Genomic DNA, 19,798 nt, shown 5'->3' with positions numbered 1-19,798 from the left:
TGTAGACTTGCTGAGCAGGAAGACATATAAATTCCAGGTAGGTTAAATATATAAAAATTCATTAAAAATTGTTTTTAAGGTACTTCAAAATATTTTCAAATTCTGGGAGCAGAGAAGGTTCCTTTTTGCATGATAAGAAATCAGACTCTACAGAATTGTATCCTAAAATTCAAAATTCAAAATAAAAATTAAAAAGAAAGAAGTCTAGAAGCAAAAAGAAAAAATAAAAGATATAATCAGGGCTGGCACTGTAGTGCATCAGGCTAAGCCACTGCTTCCAATGCCAGCAGCTCACACCAATTTGTGTGCTGGCTGCTCTGTTTCTACTCCAGTTTCCTGCTAATATCCCTGGGAAGGCAACAGAAACAGTTCAAGTCCGTGGGCCTTTGCCAGTCACACAGGACACCAAACTGGAGCTGCTGGCTTTGGCTTCTGCTAGGTATTGCAGCTTTTAGGGAGTGAACCAGAGGATGGAAGCTCTCTTTCCCTCTCTCTTTGCTTCTCTTTTAGAAAAAGATTCATACTTCCAACTATGTAAAAAGTAGGCTTTTGGTGAGAGAAAAACATAAAACTAAAAGGCAAATTCTTGGGAAAAACATAAAACTAAGAGGCAAATTCTTGGGTAAGTATCTGCAGCAATTCTAATGAAAAGGGGAGTACCTAATACCAACAGGAAAAGTAAAAACAACCTAGTAGAGAGTAAGATTATGACAAATTTATAGGACTATTTATAATTAAACACAGACATTAATATCTTTCATTCTTGTACTCTTAAATGCCTCAGAGATACTGGGTAGAATTTCAAGTATATTAAAAAATACATAGCACACCATATACCATCTAAACAATGTGGTTTGGTATTACATGGAATATTCGTTTTAGGGGGATTACAGTTATTCGTAGGCTATGATCAAGTCAGTATGTACTGTATTAGGTGAAGAAAAGTCATGTGTTAGAAGCAGAAGCCAGTCAGTCATACACCTGAATTGGTGGGAGAGTGTGATCCTGTTATATCATACGTCTGTTACCTGCCTATCTCAACCACCCTTCAAAAGCTTCAATTTCCATCCAAACTACCATCATTCCGTCCTTATCCCTGAACTCCTTTCATCTTCTCTATTTTCCATTATTCCAAATTCAGTATGTGTTGACACATCAGCAGTATTCAAAAGATTATTGTTAAAGAAGATGTACTACCACAAAATAAAAAGGAAATAGAGATATCAAAATCATAATACCCAATACCTCTTTGTTTTGGGAGTAACAAACATAAGCTTGTGGTTAGACTTGGACAAGGCTGCAACAAGAGAAGTCCTTCACATTATGAGCTTGCCCTGAGATTTAAGGAACAGGTTCTGTCACTAAGAAGGGAAGAGAGGCAAGGGAACTTCAAGAGGGGGAGGAAAAGGGTGTTAAACATCTGGGTGATGTCCCTCAGCAGAACCACAGGGAGTGTCTGGGTTATAGACCTCTGAAGGGCACAGTGATTTGGCGCTTCATGAGGTGGGGCTTATCAATTGGTGTGGATGTGGTATGGCATTTTGAGAAGTATACAAAGCAGGCATATCCTAAATGGTGAAAACTCTGGGTGTTCAGGCTCTTTTTTTCTATTTTTAAAAATTATTATCATTTTATGATACAGTTCTATAGGCTTTGGGATTTACCGTCCCCCTTCCAAAGTACTCTCCTCTCACTGATATTCCCTCTAGTATTGCAATGGGTAGTCTTTCGTGAACAGTTGTTAAGTCCATCATTCTGCTACTAAAGTGTTTCCTGACACTATAGGCATGGACACTGTCAGACAGTCCAGCATCCTACTGTCAGGATATATTCAATGGTTTCACTGGGAGTCCATCTTTGGTCTGGATGCAGAGATGCATACTGTACTATGCCTCCACATCTGGCCATGACAGTCAATGCTACATTTCTATTATACATCCCCTTAAACATAGAGCCAGAAAACATAGTCCACAACAGGGCAAAAAACAGAAAATTTACATCAACATGAAGTTAAACAACATGCTACAGAATGACCAATGCATTGCTAAAGTGATGAAAAAGAAAATAAAATACCTTCTTATAGAAATTGATGTTACTGCATGACTCACGTGGCGTTGAAGAAATGACAATAAAAACACAAACACTGGCCTGGCACAGTAGGCTAGCAGTTAAAGTCCTCATCTTGCACACTCTGGGATCCCATATGGGCGCTGGTTCTAATCCCAATGGCCCCGCTTCCCATCCAGCTCTCTGCTCGTGGCCTGGGAAAGCAGTTGAGGACAGCTCAAAGCCTTGGGACCCTGCAGCCATGTGGGAGACCTGGAAGAAGCTCCTGGCTCCTGGTTTCAGATCAGCACAGCCGCTTGGGCAGTGAGTCAACAGATGGAAGATCTTCTTCTCTGTCTCTCCTCCTCTCTATACATATGACTTTCCAATAAAAACAACAACAACAAAAAAATCTAAACAAAACCAAACAAAGCAAAACACCATGAGTTACAGCAGAAACAATGTTGGAAGGGAAATTTATAGAATCAGGTGCTTACAATCAAAGTGTCGCTTATGAATGATCTATTAATGAATTACAAGGACTTATTGAAACAGACACAAATAGGGCCCGGCCTAGCACCTAAAGTCCTCACCTTGAACACACCCCGGGATCCCATATGGGCGCCGGTTCTAATCCTGGCAGCTCCACTTCCCACCCAGCTCCCTGCTTGTGGCCTGGGAAAGCAGTCGAGGACGGCCCAAAGCTTTGGGACCCTGCACCCGCGTGGGAGACCCGGAAGAGGTTCCTGGTTCCCGGCTTCGGATCGGCACAGAACTGGCCGTTGTGCTCACTTGGGGAATGAATCATCGGACGGAAGATCTTCCTGTCTCTCCTCCACTCTGTATATATGACTTTGTAATAAAAACAAATAAATCTTTAAAAAAAAGACACAAATAAATGGAAAGTGAGAAAAGTTAAAAATCACAGCAAAAATAATTGGATTTGAAACAAACAAACAAAAAAACCCCCTGCAAATTGAAATAAGAAACAGCCATTCCCTAAAGTGAGCAAAACAACCCCTCAGCCATATTAACAATGAGCATCACAACATGATAACCCCTTAAAAGTTCAGGTTATTTTTAAAACAACTGGATGTGTAAAAATTTTACTTTGACATTGGGGAGCTTTTCGGTTAACAGGAAGACCTGTAACTTAAGTCATTAAACTGCAGTGTTTAATAGAAACTGCATGGCTTTTGGAGCAGAGACTGAGTTTTTCAATCTTTCCCTTTCCCTAGGTATACGACCTCAAGTAAGCTGTTAAACCTCTCTTACCCAGCTTCGTCATGTTTACAAAGCAAAGGTGTCAATCTACCCCATAAGAAAAGTACAAAGGTTAAGTGAAGACAATGACTCATTTGGCCAGTTTATGCTGAGAAAATAGCATACGGCAATCACCCGGTTTCTGAGTCTATAAAAACAAATGAATCATATCATTGAGCTTCAGAAGTATGGTCTAGTGGGCTGAGATATATAAATAAACTATAGCACAAAAGTATAAGAATACTTGAAAAAGTTAATGAAAAGTAGAATTAAAAAGTTTTGGTGCAAATATTTTTTTTCCTGCAATCTATGCACATTTTTTTCATAATACTCATTTCCACTAACTTTTGGAAGAATCTTAGCACCCATGGATTTCAAAATAAATTTATCATTTAATCCCATTTCCATAAAATCTTGGTGTCCCCTTGTATAGATATTAGTGGTTTGTACAGTTCATTATAAGGGATAGCAACAGAACAATGGGTAGAGGGGGGGAACACTTTCAGAGCTGACTACATGGAGGATATAGAATGGGCTGAATCCTACTGGATGAGTACAAAGTTAGTCTGGTAAACAAGAGAATTTAGAAAAGAGCTTCATGCAAAGGATAACATGAGCAAAGGCATGGAAATGAGAAACAGCACAGTGTTGCTGGAAAACTATCAACACTTCCATGTTGCTGGAACATCAGTTATAAAGCACAGAATGGTGTCTGCAGGGTAAAGCAGGAACTTGCCATTGCAGACCATATTAGAGGTTTTAGAACTTTTTCCTCTGCTTGAAGGAAGCCACTGTGAAGAATTTAAAATTTTACATTTATTTCAACTTCTACATTTATTCCTTGTTCATCTGTATAAGCAGAATAAAAATTATATTACGATCTTTAGATCTTTTTTTTTTTAAAGTAATACTGAACAGAACTAGAAAACCAAACCAGGATTTGACAACCCCTGATCAAATAATGAAACTGGGCAATGACCACTGACAACTAAAATCATTTAGGAGAAAAACTAACGAGGAACTTCATAACAGCAAGAACAGACTAAAAACACTTGATCAATTTTAACATGACAAAGAGAGTATCTATCATGTATTGTTTGCCTCCTGGTGTGACATAATAGGAAGTACAGAGTATCACCCAGGTAGTCGCCTTGCCTAAAAAGAAATTAAATCCAAGTCTGTTAATCCTATAGCTGTAACTATCAGTCTGTCAATCCCATAGATGTAACTATCATCTTCTAGGTAACACCAAAGTGAGTAGAACATGTTTGAACAACATCACAGGTATGCAACTGGCAAAACAAAAAATGTGGAAAATACTAAAGGATGCAGAATCCACTTTCTCAATAAGTAGAAAAGAGCAAAAGAGAACTTAAATGTTAAAATCTCTGAGGACATAAAACAATCAGGTACAACATCTGGACCTTCATTGCATCTTGAATTGAATCAACTGTAAAGCACATTTATGAGATACAGAAATCTGAACACTGATCAGATACTTGATGACATTAGCAAATGATTTATATTTTTAATACGCAATAATGCAATTCCGACTATATTTTATGGTTCTACATGTCCTTGAGGCTCAGGTCATTTTTTTTTTTAGTCTAAGTAGCTGTTGTTCAGATTGCATAATCTCCAGTGTTCTGTCTTCAAGTCACTGTTTCTATCTCTGTCCTCTATATTTTGCTGTTTCATTTTGGTTATTGTATTTTTCATTCCTAAGTTTTCTATTTGGCTCCTCTTCATGTGTTCTATTTGGTTCAAAGTAAGCATACTTGGTTGTTAAAGCATTTTTTGGTAAAGTATTCTTTTAAAGATTTATTTATTTATTTTTATTGGAAAGTCAGATATATTTAGAGAAGAAGAGACAGAGAGGAAGATCTTCCATCCGTTGATCCACTCCCCAAGCTGCCACAACAGCCGGAGGTGTGCCAATCTGAAACCAGGAGCAGCAGCCTCTTCCGGGTCTCCCACGTGGGTGCAGGGTCCCAAGGCTTTGGGCCGTCCCCCACTGCTTTTCCAGGCCACGAGCAGGAAGATGGATGGGAATCAGGGCTGTTGGGATTAGAACCAGTGCCCATATGGGATTCTGGAGCGTGCAAGATGAGGATTTAGCCATAGGCTACGGCGCCGGGCCCTTGGTAAAGCATTTTTATGACAGTTGCTTTAAAAGTTTTTTTTTTTTTAAGATAATTCCAACAGCTTTATCATCTTAATGCTGCTATCTTACATTTTTTTTTTTCATTTAAGGTGAGATGTTCTGGGTCCCTGGTGTGACAAGAATTCGGATCTTATTTAAACCTTGTTTTAATCGGTCTTTTCTGACACTGCATTATTAGGGAAAATGGAATGCTGTCTCACTGTACAGTGGAAATGTTTAGTTCCTTCATTTAGCCTTCACTGAGCAGGAGTGGAAATTCAGCTCCTTCTGTGGCCTACACTGCTATTACATCGATCACTGAGTTGTAGTGTAAGTCCTGACTGCATTAGGCTACCTCTGATGCCATCTAGCAGAAAAGGGCCAGGGTACCCCTTACCATTGGGTGGGGGCGGAAGGTCAGACTGTCCACGTGGTCTCTACTGACACTTTAGCACGGAGGCCTCTTTCAAGTCAGAGAATATTAAAGTCCAAGACTTGGTCTTCATTAACTCAAGGGGGCAGTAGAAACACAGAACAGTGTCTGTCTTGTTTATAACTGTGCAAGACCAAAGTCTGGACTTTCCACTTAGCCTTTGTTACTAAAGGTGAGAAAACCACAGTTTTCTCTATGATTTCTGGTTGGAGCGATTATTGTCTCAAAGTTGTCTGTCTTTCTAGACTGAACTTCTGTTTAGTCTAGAGAACCAGGTTTTTCCCCTTGGGACTTCTACTGTCTGAACCCACAGATTTCAAGCTGTTGCTTTCTTCAGGACTCAATACTGGGCATATGAGGCAAGAAAGAAAACTGTGGGACATCATTGTCAAGCTTTTCCTTGGATGCTGAGGTCCTTATCTGGTCTGCCTTATTCTCCACGCCTCTGTCTTGTTATTACTGTTATATAAATACTATCCTCCTACAGTTGGCAGAAGAAAACAGAAGAAATGCATCTACTTCAACTTTTCCAGAAGCAGAAATCCCATTGTAGCCATATTTTAAGAGACTTTTTCTCTTTTAGAAATAATATTGAGAAGTTAGAGAGTAAAATGATAAAATGTATGGTATATTTTCCAAAATAAAATATTGGGAAAAGAGTGAGAATGTTGATATAACATGAGTAGCCATGTGTTAATAACGGCAGCCCTCTGTACTAAAACATGTATCTTATCTGAACATGTATAGACTTTTCATCATTATCCCCTACAAATACAGCACAACTATTTACATAGTAATTACATTTGATATATAATCTACATGTGATTTAAAGTATATATGAGGTTAGTTATAAGCAAATATTATACCATTTTTATATAAGCAAGTTGAGTATTTATACATTTTAATATCTGCAGGGAGTCCTGGAACTAGTTCCTCATGGATATCAAGGGAAATTGTTACTGTTCCAGTTGGATAACTGGAGTCCATAAGGATTTCGTTATACTAGTATTTTCACTTTTTTTGCTAAGTTTGAAAATATCTAACATAAAAAGTGAAAAAAAAAAATCTACTCTTTCCTCTGTGGATGATGTACTAGAGGGGAACATGATAGAGGCAGAAAGATTGTTAGGAAGTGGTAGCATTAGTCCTGGTGAGACAGCTGGCTTGAATAAAGGGATCAATAGTAAAAATACAAAAAAAAAGTATTTAAGGGAAAGGCTGGCAAGAGTTGGCGATGAACCAGACATGTGTAAGAGCTTGATGCTTAGGTAAGTATCTCAATGGAGATGGGGAATTTAAGTGTGACTCCAATTTTGACCTCTGACTGATTTTGAGTGCTACTACTCCTCTTTCCTTTTACCCCTGTATCTGGGAAGGTGACAGACAAGTTCATACACGCTTTTTTTGGTGCCAGTGAGAATACTAATGGCAGTCTCACTCTGATTATAACAAAATTCAAACTCCCGTCACCTTTCTTTGACCTCTCAAACACTTTTGGAGAGCAACTTTGGAATCAGCTCCTTCAAGAAAGCCTAATCTGTGAGTAATAAACATTATACTCCTTCTTGGCACATGTGTGGCATCATCAGCCTCAACATCCAAACTAAATTTAGGGAACAGCGGTCCTGTTCTACTTCTTTATGGTGACCCCAATATGAAAAGAGAAGATGTAAGTGGGTGTAAGGAGAAACTCCAATTTGCACGTATTGCATCTGAGATACCTGGATACAAAGCATATAGGGTGGTTTCTGACACACAGAAAACACTCACATTTGTTAGCTTCTTTATAAGCCTCAAAAATTTTTCTTCTTTTGAGTTAGGAATTTCTCTACAGATTATATAAAAACGGAGGCTAAATAATAACCATAATAATGATAACAATTCTTATCAGTTACTGAAGTAGGTATAATTTAAATCTTACAAATGATGACAGTGAAGGCCTTAAAAATCTTAGTGTGTAGATTGCTTAACTATATTCAAATCCAGAAGCATGAAACTACAAAGTTCTGTTCCATTTACTATGCTATATTTCCTTTCTATGTGAATATTAAAGTCATAATTTTCATCACTTACTTCATAGTATACAGCATGTAGAGGATATCAGCTTGCTCCTGTAAGCTTGAGGTCTCCTTCAGCTGTAAGACCAGTGCTTGGAAGTCCACCTCCCCAGACTGGTCTCTAGGAAGATGGATCTCTACATGAACAGCTGGCACCTTTAATTGGAGAAATGATAGAAAAAATTAGGTCAATCAGGGTTCAACTTAAATAAATTCCTGGAATGAGCCATATTTTCAACCCCAACCTTTTTCCATAAAAAATTTTCTCAACATCAGTGAAACCTTCAGCATGTACGATACTGTAATCTACTTTTCTTAAAGTTTGATTGCAAAAATTTGTCTGGGGCTGGCATTCTGGCACAGCCGGTTAAGCCTCCACTTGTGACACTGGAATCCCATATCAGAGTACCAATTCAAGTCCTGGCTTTTCCATTTCATATCCAGCTCTTCTTTTCTTTGATGATCTGTCTGGAAAGGCAGTGGGAGATGGCCAAAGTTGTAGCCTCTGCCATTCATGTGGGAGACAATGATGGAGTTTTTGGCTACTAGCTCTAGCCCACCAACCCTGAGTGTTGGAGCCATTTAGGACATGAATCAGTAGTTGGAAAATCTCTCTCCCTCTCTCTCCATCAACATTCCCATCAATATTTGTTGCCCTTCCAACCCAATCAACCCTAGGAAAAAAAAAAAGAAGAAAAACTTGCTCGTTTTAAATGTGAACTAAATGTGAACTAAATGTGAACATGTATCTTCACCAGGATAGTATTTTCTCTATCCCTACTTACTAATAAGGAGTCACACTACTTTCTACAAATCAAGTGGTTTTGCAAAAATCTAATGGAAATATCAATGTGCAAGTTTACCTGGCCCTCCTGTGGGGGAGGAGATGAGTCAAGTAAGTTGAGTGAAGGCCGAGAACCCTGAAATATCTTTGTAGGAAGATACAGGTGAACATCTGCAAGAGGTTGACATTTATTGGAAAGAATAAATAATTACAGCACAAATGCATGGTTGATCCCAACAATAAGGTCATAAATGGGTCAATTCTTTATTGAATATGAATGACAGATTTTTCCAATCTTGGAAATATCAACCAAAAGAAATGAGTATTGGGTAATTTAAATAATGTCCACATTATAAATATAATTTGAATTGAATTTCTAAAAGTATAGCATAATTCTGGACATATAAGAGATTATATTTGCTCATGTAATAGTAGAATGATGCTATCACTGATATATTGATAAACTATCATATATAATAGAAGGAACCTCCTTCATGTTTTATATTTTCTAGCTTTCTAAGGAGGATATCTGGTTTCTAGCAGTTGGATTTCCCTGAGAATATGTGGACAAATGATCCTGTCTATGAAATGAAAAAAAAAAATTTAGTGGCTGACCAACTTTGAGATACTGCTATGATTTTTTTTTACTTTGTCTATTATTGAAATACTTACCATAAGCTAGGAAGAGACTAGTCATTTTCCCCATTTACAGATATAGAAACAGAGATACAGAGCTCAAATAACTGTTCCAGCAAGTAAATAGCAGAGCTGGGAGGTTTCTTGATTTTCAATTAAGAAGTGTAACAAATAAAGCTCATCTCTTCACATAAGCCTTTGTCCCTGAAAGCATACTCCAGGAGTAAGTTGAGTATTTCCTTGTTAAAATGTTTAGTGATTCCCCAATGTTCATGTTTGATATCTTTGGTTAGTAATGGTCAATAAAGTTTAAGGCAGCAGGGGCATGCATTTCAATCATTCTCATTATCTGTCAAATATTAATATTCCTGTCGTTTCCATGGCCAAGGAGCCCTTCTCTCCCTTCATATGCAGTTACCATAGCCACAATGAACTTTCTTAGGAAGCATGACTACTCCTGACAAAGGAGGTATCCTCCACTGAAAATACTACTGGATGAGGTAGCAGTCAGGGGAGGATATTGGCAAAATTGTGACTCTACATTTCTGGAACAGTAACTGGAAAATTTATAGCTGGGGGCTGGTGTTGTGGTGCTCTGGCCCTGGTATCACATATCAGAGTGCTGGTTCAAATCCTGGATGCTCACTTCTGATTTGAATCCAGCATTTCTAATGTATCCAGCAAGGTAGCAGAAGATGTACCAAGTACCCTGAGCTTATGTCTTCAATGTGAAAGACCCAGATGCAGCTCCAAGCTCCTGACTTTGTACTAGCTGAGCTCTGGCCATTGCAGCTATTTGGGAGGAGAACCAGAGGATGGAACATGTCTCTTTCTCTCTCTCCCTCCCTGCCTTTCTCTCTCTCTCTCTCTCTCTCTCTCTCTCTCTCTCTCTCTCTCACACACACACACACACACACTTATCTCTTTGTTCACTCTTCCATTCAAGTAAACAAATCTGTTTTTTAAATTTACAGCTAGCTCAAAGGAATAAAATATGGTTTACTAAAGGGAAACTATATTTCTCTTTCAGTTGTATGATCAGCTTGTGAAAGTTCTACAGTGCTTCCTCGTTAAACAGAATTACTGTCAAAGCAGTAATTATTACAAATAAAAGGTCCAGTCTACGGTCATACCACCCTGAACGCGCCCGATCTCGTCTGATCTCGGAAGCTAAGCACGGTCGGACCTGGTTATTACTTGGATGGGAGACAAATAAAAGGTCCCTTTTTGTATGACACCTCCCTCCACCCCCCGTGATATTAAAAGTGAAGATTCTTCATGTCCCTTGGTCTGCCTTCTCTTACTGTGCTACTGGTTAAGCCACACAACAATACTACCTGCAGAAAAACTATATTTAATTCATTAATTATACAGAGACTGAGTATCTAACATGTTTTAAGTGCTGTCTGAGATGCTGGAGACAAAGCAGTGAACAAAACAAAGTTACTGCTTATATTGTCTTCAGTGCCCACCCCCATCCTGGTCTTCACGTCATCCTGTGCCTGACTCTAGTGAGTCATGGCATTACTCACTCTGTACATGCAGCTCCTTGGCCTTGGTCACCAAGGACATTAAGTCGCAGGTTGCTTGCACAGCAGCTTGGAACCGATTTAGCCCTCCCTTCTGTGAGGCAGGTGATAGTTTAGGATGGGGACCAGTGTGTGCCAAAAGGTGATCTAAATAACGAGTAACTTCATCAGCACAGCGAGCTGCAAAGTTAGTGGGGGAGGGGAGGGGAAGAGGAAAAACATAAATATTTTAGATATTTCACAATCTACCCCAGTAGAGAGAATGACTCGCTCCTGTACCCACTATACAGCTCTTGAAGTAAGTTGCTTTTGGCAGGGAGAAAAAAAGCTTGTGAGCATTCTACAACCTCAGTTTTATGATTTAGAAAATATATCTATTTTCCAGAACCCACCTGTTTTTCTGGTTTTGCTGAAACAATGTTAGGGTTCCTGAAAGCAGAATGAGCTTTCCCCAGGACAGGTGAAACAAGCATCTCATAGATTGTGTGAGTGTTTGTATGCATGTATGTGTGTGTGCATACACATTTGCGTGATGGGTATGGTGGTGGTGGCAGTAGTGGAGGTGGCAGTGGAGGTGACCTCTGCAGGAGGTCGAGAAGGAGCAGAAAAAGGACACTTGAGTGAGAAAAGGTTAAATGAAGGCAAATACCTTCCACCAAACATTTGGTTTTCCTATTAAATAAATTCCATTTTTAACAATTACAATAACCAGTGAAAAAACAATCTTCATGTGGCTTTGGTATAGAAAGGAATATTGATCATACACTAGCCCTTTTAGTCATCTCATTTCTTTATTCACCAAATATTTATTGGTTACTATTACCAGGTAGTGTACTAGGAGCTGAGGGCTCAATGGTGAAGAAGATACATATGTCTCTATGCTTTTTGGCTTTCCATTCCCCACACAACTTTTAAATTATTATCTCTGAAAGTGGATCCTAGAAACAAAAACATACACGTACCCTGTGGATATTTAATATTTCAGCCTATTTATGGATATTCACATATTTCACACAGGGAAAAACTGTCTATCAATGCTGAAGTCTGCTCGGTCAGGTATGAATCATCTAGCATTTGGATGATCTTCAGGGATCTTTTCATATTTTTTTTTGTGCTCTGATATGACTAAAGGGAACTAGCAGAGCTTTAGGAATAGAACTCACTCAGTGACTTCTTAGTGACAAATACTTTATCCTTGAGTTGAGTACAGTCTCCATGGGTGGAGGGTTATGTAATATGTAGAAGGGAAACTCTCTAGATACAGAATGGCTGCCAAGCAATAAGCACACTCATTGTGAGGCCACTCATGAGTAAACCAACAACGGGAAAGTGACTCAGATTGTCATAGTATCAAATGTAGTGACAAATAGCACTAAAAAGTTGTATTTCAGAAAGCAAGTTTCAAAGTATTGTATGCCAACACAGATGGGTGATTATTATTAAAGATAAACAATCTTTCTTTTGATATACTTTTCCAACAAAGAAATCCAAACTAGCTTAGCTCCTATCAAAACAAATGCAGAGTGAAAGATTTGGGACTTGGCATGTAAATGCTGTGCTCAAACAAGCATACTGACTAGTACACAGGCCTCTCTAGAGATTCTCATGTGCTCCTTCAATAGTCCATAATCTTCATAATCTTACAAAGTTAATATTTTTATGTTTTTATATCCAAAAGGTAATACCGTATATGTATAATTTTCCTATTTCATATTTGAATAAATGTCTCTCAGCCACCACTGCTTCTTCCAATACGAAAATGACCAGCCACTTCACATGCCTAGGAAACCAAATCCCCCCAGTTTTAGTAACAGACAGTCCAATTCCATGTTTCACAATTACCATAGGGATATTAGACAAGAAAACTAAAGGTAAGTAGAGGGATGAAGCCAAACAAAAGTATAAATCTAAGTGTATTAAACAGGAGTGAGAAGTGAGACTGCTGGTAGCATCAACCATTCAGGACTGTGCTAGACATGTGTATTCTTGTCTAGGCAGGAAAGTGCTTACAAACCTGCCTTACCAGTACTGGTTGGATTGTAATCTTCCATCCAGTCACCTGATTCCAGCTCATCACAGTTGTCATCATAATCCTCACTGTACAGGTTACCCTCAGGTCCGGGGTCCATGAAGCTCAAGTGTGTACAGCAAGATGTTGTCAAAAATTCTGATAATTTACCTGTTTGGATCCTGAAAATTAGAGCGTAGATGGAAATCAGAAAATCACACATTTAAATTATTTATTAGTTTGAAAGGTACAGTTGCAAGAAGAGAGAGAGAAAGAGAGGGAGAGAGAGATTGAGAAAGAGAGAGGAACACTCCTCAAATGGCAGTAGTGGTTGGAGCTGGGCCAATCTAAAGCCGGGAATCAGAAGCTTTAATCAGGGGCAGAGGTTCAAGGACTTGAGTTATCTTCTGCTACTTCACCAGGCACATTAACAAGGAGCTAGATTGGAAGTGGAACAGTTGGGACTCCCACCAGTACCTATATGAGATATTGGCACTACAGGCAGCAGCTTTACGTACTATACCACAGCAATGGTCCAGGGTAGATTCTTTTAAAACAACACAACCTTATTGATAAAAGGGTATATGGTATGTCTTGTTTGTATATTATTAATGTTCATACATTAGTACAAATTTTAGAAAAGTAAAATGGCATAGAACTGCTAGGCATAATGTTTATCTTAAATGGATAGGGGATTGTGTTAATACAGAGTACAATTACAGGTTCATAATCTATTGCCAGAACAATTCTGTCTCTTTCACTGACATAAGAAGGCAACTCAAAACTTCATAGAAATACATTTCATTTTTTTTTGCCATCAGAATAAGCCCATCTTTTAATTCTATGTTTCACAAACTTACACTTTTTTTTAGACTTTATTTATTTGAGATACACAGAGAGAAAACAGCAAAAGAGAGAGTGAAAAAAAGGCTATTCACTGGTTCACTTCCCAAAGTCCTAGAATAGCTAAGGCTGGGCCAGGCAGAAGTCAGGACCTGGGAATTCCATCCACATCGTATACATGGATGGCAGAGACTCCGCTACTTGAATCATCATTGCTGCCTTCCAAGGTGTGCAATAGCAGCAAAATGGAGTCGGGAGCGGAGCTGGGAATCAAACTCAGCATTCTCATTTGCAATGCAGATGCCAAAGTGGCATTGCAACCATTTTAACCACCCCTCCGCCCCTGACTGGCCACCAACTTTTTGAAGCACTCTCATGCTATGTTGCTAAACTGCCAAATATCTGGTTAAATTTTACATTGGCTACTACAGAAGCCGAGAGGATGAATGAGTCATAACAAATCTATCGCATCATTTAAGAAAAAAACTGCAGAAAAAAACCACTTGAACATAAAAGAGGGTACTTGAAAATTTTATAATTTATAGTAGACTATAAAACATATCTTCCTTTAACGAGGACAACTACAAAATCCCAAGGGAATGTCAACAGAACTCATTTTCTGAGAAATCTAGCTTGAAGGGGCTGCCAGTTGTCACACCTTGGAGATTCTGAACATTGAATAAAGAATTTGTGAATCTATGCTGATACTAAACTACAGATAATAGGCAAAAGAGGAAAGCTCCTTTTTACATAAGAATTTCAACTAATAAATGTTCCCAGAGTGATAGAAACACAAAAACACCATTTTATAACCCCAATGGTGACAATCAACTCAGACTGCTGGTGTTGGGGAAAGGATATGGAGAAACCTAACAGACATCACTCAATCAAGTGATCAAGGTTGACTTCACTAGTAGTGTGGCAAGCTAATCTAATGTACCTCCTGACTTGATGCACTGAGGACAGCAGAGAATACTTTTAATTTCATGTTGTCTTTTTTTTTTTCTTTTACACACACACATGTAGTAGCACTGCAAATTCAGAGTGGGAAGGGAGACCACTCATCCAGGTCAGCACCCTAGCCACCTCCCACTGTCCTCTTCTAGGGGGTCAGCACTATTCCATGAATAGTGCTTTCAATTATCTTGGTTTTTGGTTGATTCCTAGTGATAAGATTAGTTTTGCTGCTTTTGTCGATGCCTAACACAGTGCAGGAAGAACCCAGACACGAGTGATTCCTTCATAGCTGCAATCCACCCAGGCTCAGAACCCTCCCCTCTCAGGTCTAGTCCCAAATACTGGGTTAGTCCTTGGAAATGAAACTGTCCATTCAAACCTAAGTCTCCTTCAGGAAGGGAGGGAAGGTCTCCAAACTCCAGGTTTGCCGGCTGGGAGGCCCCAGTAGTACCTCAGGAGGTGATCCCCAGTGTGATGGCCACAGAACACAGCACACGGGGACCCCACCATCAGACATAAGGGTGTGAAAACGGTTATATAAAATGACATTTCATAGGAGTGCTGGCCTTGTGGTGCTTCCTGTTAACCTGACATCCTACATAGGTACACCAGTTCAAGTCCTAAATGATCAACTTCCAATCCAGTCTCCTGCTCATGTGCCCCGGAAAATATCAGATAACAGTGCAATGCCCCTACCATGCATTTGGCAGACCAGGAAGGATTTATCTCTTCTGACTTCCTCTTGACCCAGGCCTGACAGTTGGTGCCATGTGGGAGAGTGAATCAGTGGAAAGAAGATCTTGATCAGGGCCCGGCAGTGTGGCCTAGCGCCCAAAGTCCTCGCCTTGAACGCACCGGGATCCCATATGGGCGCCGGTTCTAATCCCGGCAGCTCCACTTCCCATCCAGCTCCCTGCTTGTGGCCTGGGAAAGCAGTAGAGGACGGCCCAAAGATTTGGGACCCTGCACCCGCATGGGAGACCTGGAAGAGGTTCCTGGTTCCCGGCTTCGGATCGGCGTAACACTGGGCGTAGCACCGGCTGTTGCACTCACTTGGGGAGTGAATCATCGGAGGGAAGATCTTCCTCTCTGTCTCTCCTCCTCTCTGTATATCTGACTTTGTAAAATAAATAAATCTTTAAAAAAAAAGATCTTGATCAATCTCTAACTTTCCTTTAAATAAATAAATCTTTTGGAAAAAAAATCAGACCACACATAAGTATTTTTGGACCAATGCCAAAAATCTTTCAATATGGGAAAGAAAGGGAGAGAGAGCAGCATGGGAGAGGACGACACACAGTGGACAAAATGTTAATAACAGGTGAATTTTGTGAAAGCATGAGTGCTCAGTAATATTACAAATTTCTAGGGAAAAATGTAAAGAAAAGCATTTGGTAACTTCCTTTTGTTTTTGAATGAATTACACTTTCTTGTCTCCTGAAAACTGGCATAGGTAAACTTCCAACTTTCCACTATAACATTAAATTCATTGATCAAGCCTATCAAATAATAGCTCTTCTGAGGATAGTGGGATTCTGTTATTGAAGACACACGGAAACGCATCAGAAATCTGTTATTACTATACCAACCTCCCAAATTTCATTTCACTAAAAGGTCACTTACCTTGCCCCACCAAAATAGCCATCCTGCATTTTTCGTAGTGCTGCCAAGATACTTGAATTCAAGCTGGTTCCATCTTCATCTTGAAATGAAGAGAAACTTCAATCAATTTTTGCGGTTTTACCTTTGAAGTAAGGGCAACCCGGTAACTTCAACTCAACATTGCAGAGATAATGGCACAAACAAGGCACTCTTCATCGATCACCCTGCATTTCCACAACTCAACTGAGAATCAACAACATTAAAGACTAGGCAAATGACAGGGAATGATGACCAACAGACAGTTTCTCAAAGATACTATCTTACTTATCATAAGGACTTGCTTAGCGCACTGACTTATGGAAAATACTTGGTGAATGTCAACAATAACAACAGAAACTAATTTTTCAATGTTCTGCATGAAGTGCATGCCCAATATTCCATAGATCATATAATGAGCTTTGGTTTACTTGTGTATATAGGCATACAAATTTACTAACCATCTGATTTTATCTGACACGGATCCTACTATACATATTCTTACCTGATCTGGCTTTCTCTAGAAAACAGACTGTTTTTACATTATAGTCAGCACTTTAGTGACGATCAACGCACCTACATCTTTGATGCACTTACTCTATTATATCCCTATTAAATTCCTACATTGGAAATGTCAGGGCAAAGGAAATATTTACTAAAAATATTATGGAGATTGCCAAGATATGCTCTGAGGAAGTTTTTCCAATCATTATTTCCCCCAACAGTGTGGGAAACAACTGTTTCTCCATATTTCTAATAATAATATTACAAATCTGATAGATGAAACAAGAAGTCATTGTTTTAATTTTAGTGTTAGGAAAACATATGGACTGCCTGCTCATGTCTTTCTAATGTTTGGTTATGTAGTTTATCTTTTTACAATTGATTTTTAAGAATCTTTATACTGGGCCCAGTGCAATGGCCAGAACGGCTGGGGCGGGGCCAGGCAGAAGCCAGGAGCCAACAGCTTCTTCCATTTCTTCCATGTTGGGGCAGAAACCCAAGGACTCAGACCATCATCCACTGCTTTCCTTAGCACATAAGCAGGGAGCTAGCCGAATTACAAGTGAGGTAACCTGAACTTGCACCAGTGCCATATGGGATGCAGGTGGCAGCGTAATCCACTACACCACAACATTGGTCCCTTCTTCATAATTTTTTAAAGTGCCTTCATTTCTGTTGTTGGATCTCCTTTCTCAATTCTAATGTTTTTATTATCTGGATTTTTCTTTACTTTCAAAACTATATCAGATTTCAATGTGATCTCATCCACATCTGTCTTTTTATTTTTTTTTAATTTATTTTTAAAAATGATCTTACTTAGTTGATTAGGGTACAAAGTGTCAAGGGTTACAGGAAAGTGGGTAATGTCATTGTTTCCACACTAATATCATTTTTTTCCCTGTATCTGGGGCCAGGGGAGACACAAAGGGAAAAGCCCCACCCAGCCTCCCACCCATCCCAGGTCCCCGATGTGAGGCACGCTCCGAGGGTCCTGCTCAAGCAGTTTTGAAGTTCAACAGGTCTGAATTGCTGCCAATCTCGCCGTTCCAATCGTGATAAAACCTGTTCAGAATCCACTGGCTGACACAGTCCCTTCATGGTTGGGGTTCTGAGATCAGCAGTTCAGTTGGAGGGTTCTCCAAAGAAACTTCATCCTTGCGGTTGGGGGCAGCTTGCAGCTCCCTGCAGTGTGGCGGCTGTGGGAGGTGCCCCTGCCGGGCCTGATCCAATGCTGGGGACTCAAGCCAAAGCCACTACCGAAAGGCAGTGACTCAGTTCTTGGCTTTCTCCATGCCCGAGAGAGCTCTTCCCTTCGGGTGAGTACACCATGAGGGAAACTTGGGAACTGGATTAAAGTCCTAGCTCTGCCCTGCTGCTAACACCTTGAGGCAGGACGAGTCTGGGTGGGGTTCGGGCCTTGGGGTTGGGGGCGGCTTGCAACTCCCTGGAGTGTGGCAGCTGTTGGGGTGCCCCTGCTGGCCCAGATCCACTGCTGGGAACTCAGGCCAAAGCCACATCTGTCTTTTAAAAATGAATGTTGAATGGTATAAAATATTTTCCCTCATTTTAATGTCTGTCTATCTGTATTGCTATAATTGGAGCAACAATTTAGTTTTTTATTCACCCTGAATTTGTCTTAACTGGTGTTTTAGGTTTTTAAATCTCATGCAATGATTGACAAGTTAAGAGTTGTCTGTTAATTTATTTACTGTTTTCTTCTTGTTACCTCTGTCTTGATTATTCTATCAGGAAACTGGATTGAAAGTGGAGCAGCTGGCAGGACTCCAAGTGGCACTCAAGTACAGAATGCAGGCATCACAAAGGGCATCTAAATTAAGTCACAATCCCAGACCACATGCATGGTGATTTTGCCTATAACACCTATGGACTTGTTAGTTGTTCTCTAACTATTGTATTATGTATAAAAACATACATGATGCATACCTCACCGTCTACTAGCATTAATATTAAGTCAACTAAAACATTGTGTAGAAATCTTTGAAGTCCTGGGTCTGGTGTGGTAGCCTGGTGGCTGAAATCCTCGCTTTGCATGAGCTGGGATCCAATACGGGTGCTGGTTCGTATCCTGGCTACTCCACTTCCCTTCCAGCTCCTTGCTTATGGCCTGGGAAAGCAGTCAAGGATCGCTCAAAGCCTTGGGACCCTGCACCCATGTGGGAGACCCGGAAGAAGCTCCTGGCTCCTGGCTCCTGGCTTCAGATTGGCTCAGCTCTGGCCATTGTGGCCATCTGGGGAGTGAACCAGTGCGTGAAACATCTTTCTGTGTCTCTCCTTCTCTCTGTAAATCTGACTTTCCAGTAAAAATAAATAAAAACGTTAACAACAAAAAAGAATCTTTGAAGTCCTTTATCTTCTTCATTTGTAATACAGCTGCCTTAAATACATATTTCTAGGACTATACCAAACAGTGTTAATGATTTTTGCTTTAGTTATCAAATGTTGAAGTTGAAAAAGTCTACTGCATACTATTGTTACTCCTCTGAGGCCAGCATTGTGGTCTCAGGGATTTGGCATTGCTGGCTTGAGACCCAACTGCTCTGCTTCCAATCCAGTTCCCTGCTAATATAACTGGGAAAGCACCGGTAGACAGCCTGCATGCTTGGGCTTCTGCTCCCCACATGTGAGATGTGGATGGAATTATCTTACATACAGCCTGGCCCAGTCCTAATTGCTGTGTTCACTTGGGGAATGAACCAGTGGATGCAACATCACTCTTACCCTCTCTCTATCACTGTACCCTGCAAATAAATCTTTTTAAAAAGTACTCTTTCTTGATGCTTCAAGGTTCCAGCATTTGGAATTTCAGAGTTTCATATTAGGAATGCTTACCTTGTAGCAGCACAAATACACTATCTTTAAAAGCTTGCTGTTATCTTGATTAATCTTCTACTTATCTAGTTAGCCAACACTGGACTTCAAGTATTGCTTAGGATGAC

At 39.8% G+C, this 19,798-nt stretch overlaps 1 protein-coding gene across 5 annotated transcripts in view; it reads right to left on the bottom strand.

Annotated features, from left to right (window-relative positions):
• The window catches only part of PHKA1 (phosphorylase kinase regulatory subunit alpha 1), a 120,382-nt gene that overhangs the window by 36,127 nt on the left and 64,457 nt on the right, over window positions 1–19,798 (bottom strand). For 2 of the 5 annotated variants that reach the window (XM_058658340.1, XM_058658341.1), the window contains exons 17-21: window positions 16,323–16,401; window positions 12,906–13,081; window positions 10,895–11,071; window positions 8,806–8,897; window positions 7,959–8,098 (exon numbers count right to left, since the gene is read on the bottom strand). In XM_058658340.1, coding sequence (XP_058514323.1) covers window positions 7,959–8,098; window positions 8,806–8,897; window positions 10,895–11,071; window positions 12,906–13,081; window positions 16,323–16,401 — 664 coding nt within the window. The remainder of the gene's footprint in view (window positions 1–7,958; window positions 8,099–8,805; window positions 8,898–10,894; window positions 11,072–12,905; window positions 13,082–16,322; window positions 16,402–19,798) is intronic. The other 3 variants (XM_004592796.4, XM_058658342.1, XM_058658343.1) reach the window with 3 other exon arrangements.

The sequence above is a fragment of the Ochotona princeps genome, chromosome X (genome assembly GCF_030435755.1).
Source record: "Ochotona princeps isolate mOchPri1 chromosome X, mOchPri1.hap1, whole genome shotgun sequence".
NCBI classification, from domain to species: Eukaryota; Metazoa; Chordata; class Mammalia; order Lagomorpha; family Ochotonidae; genus Ochotona; species Ochotona princeps.
Note: the sequence above shows the minus strand (reverse complement) of the source record. Positions and strands in the feature narration are given on the sequence as shown.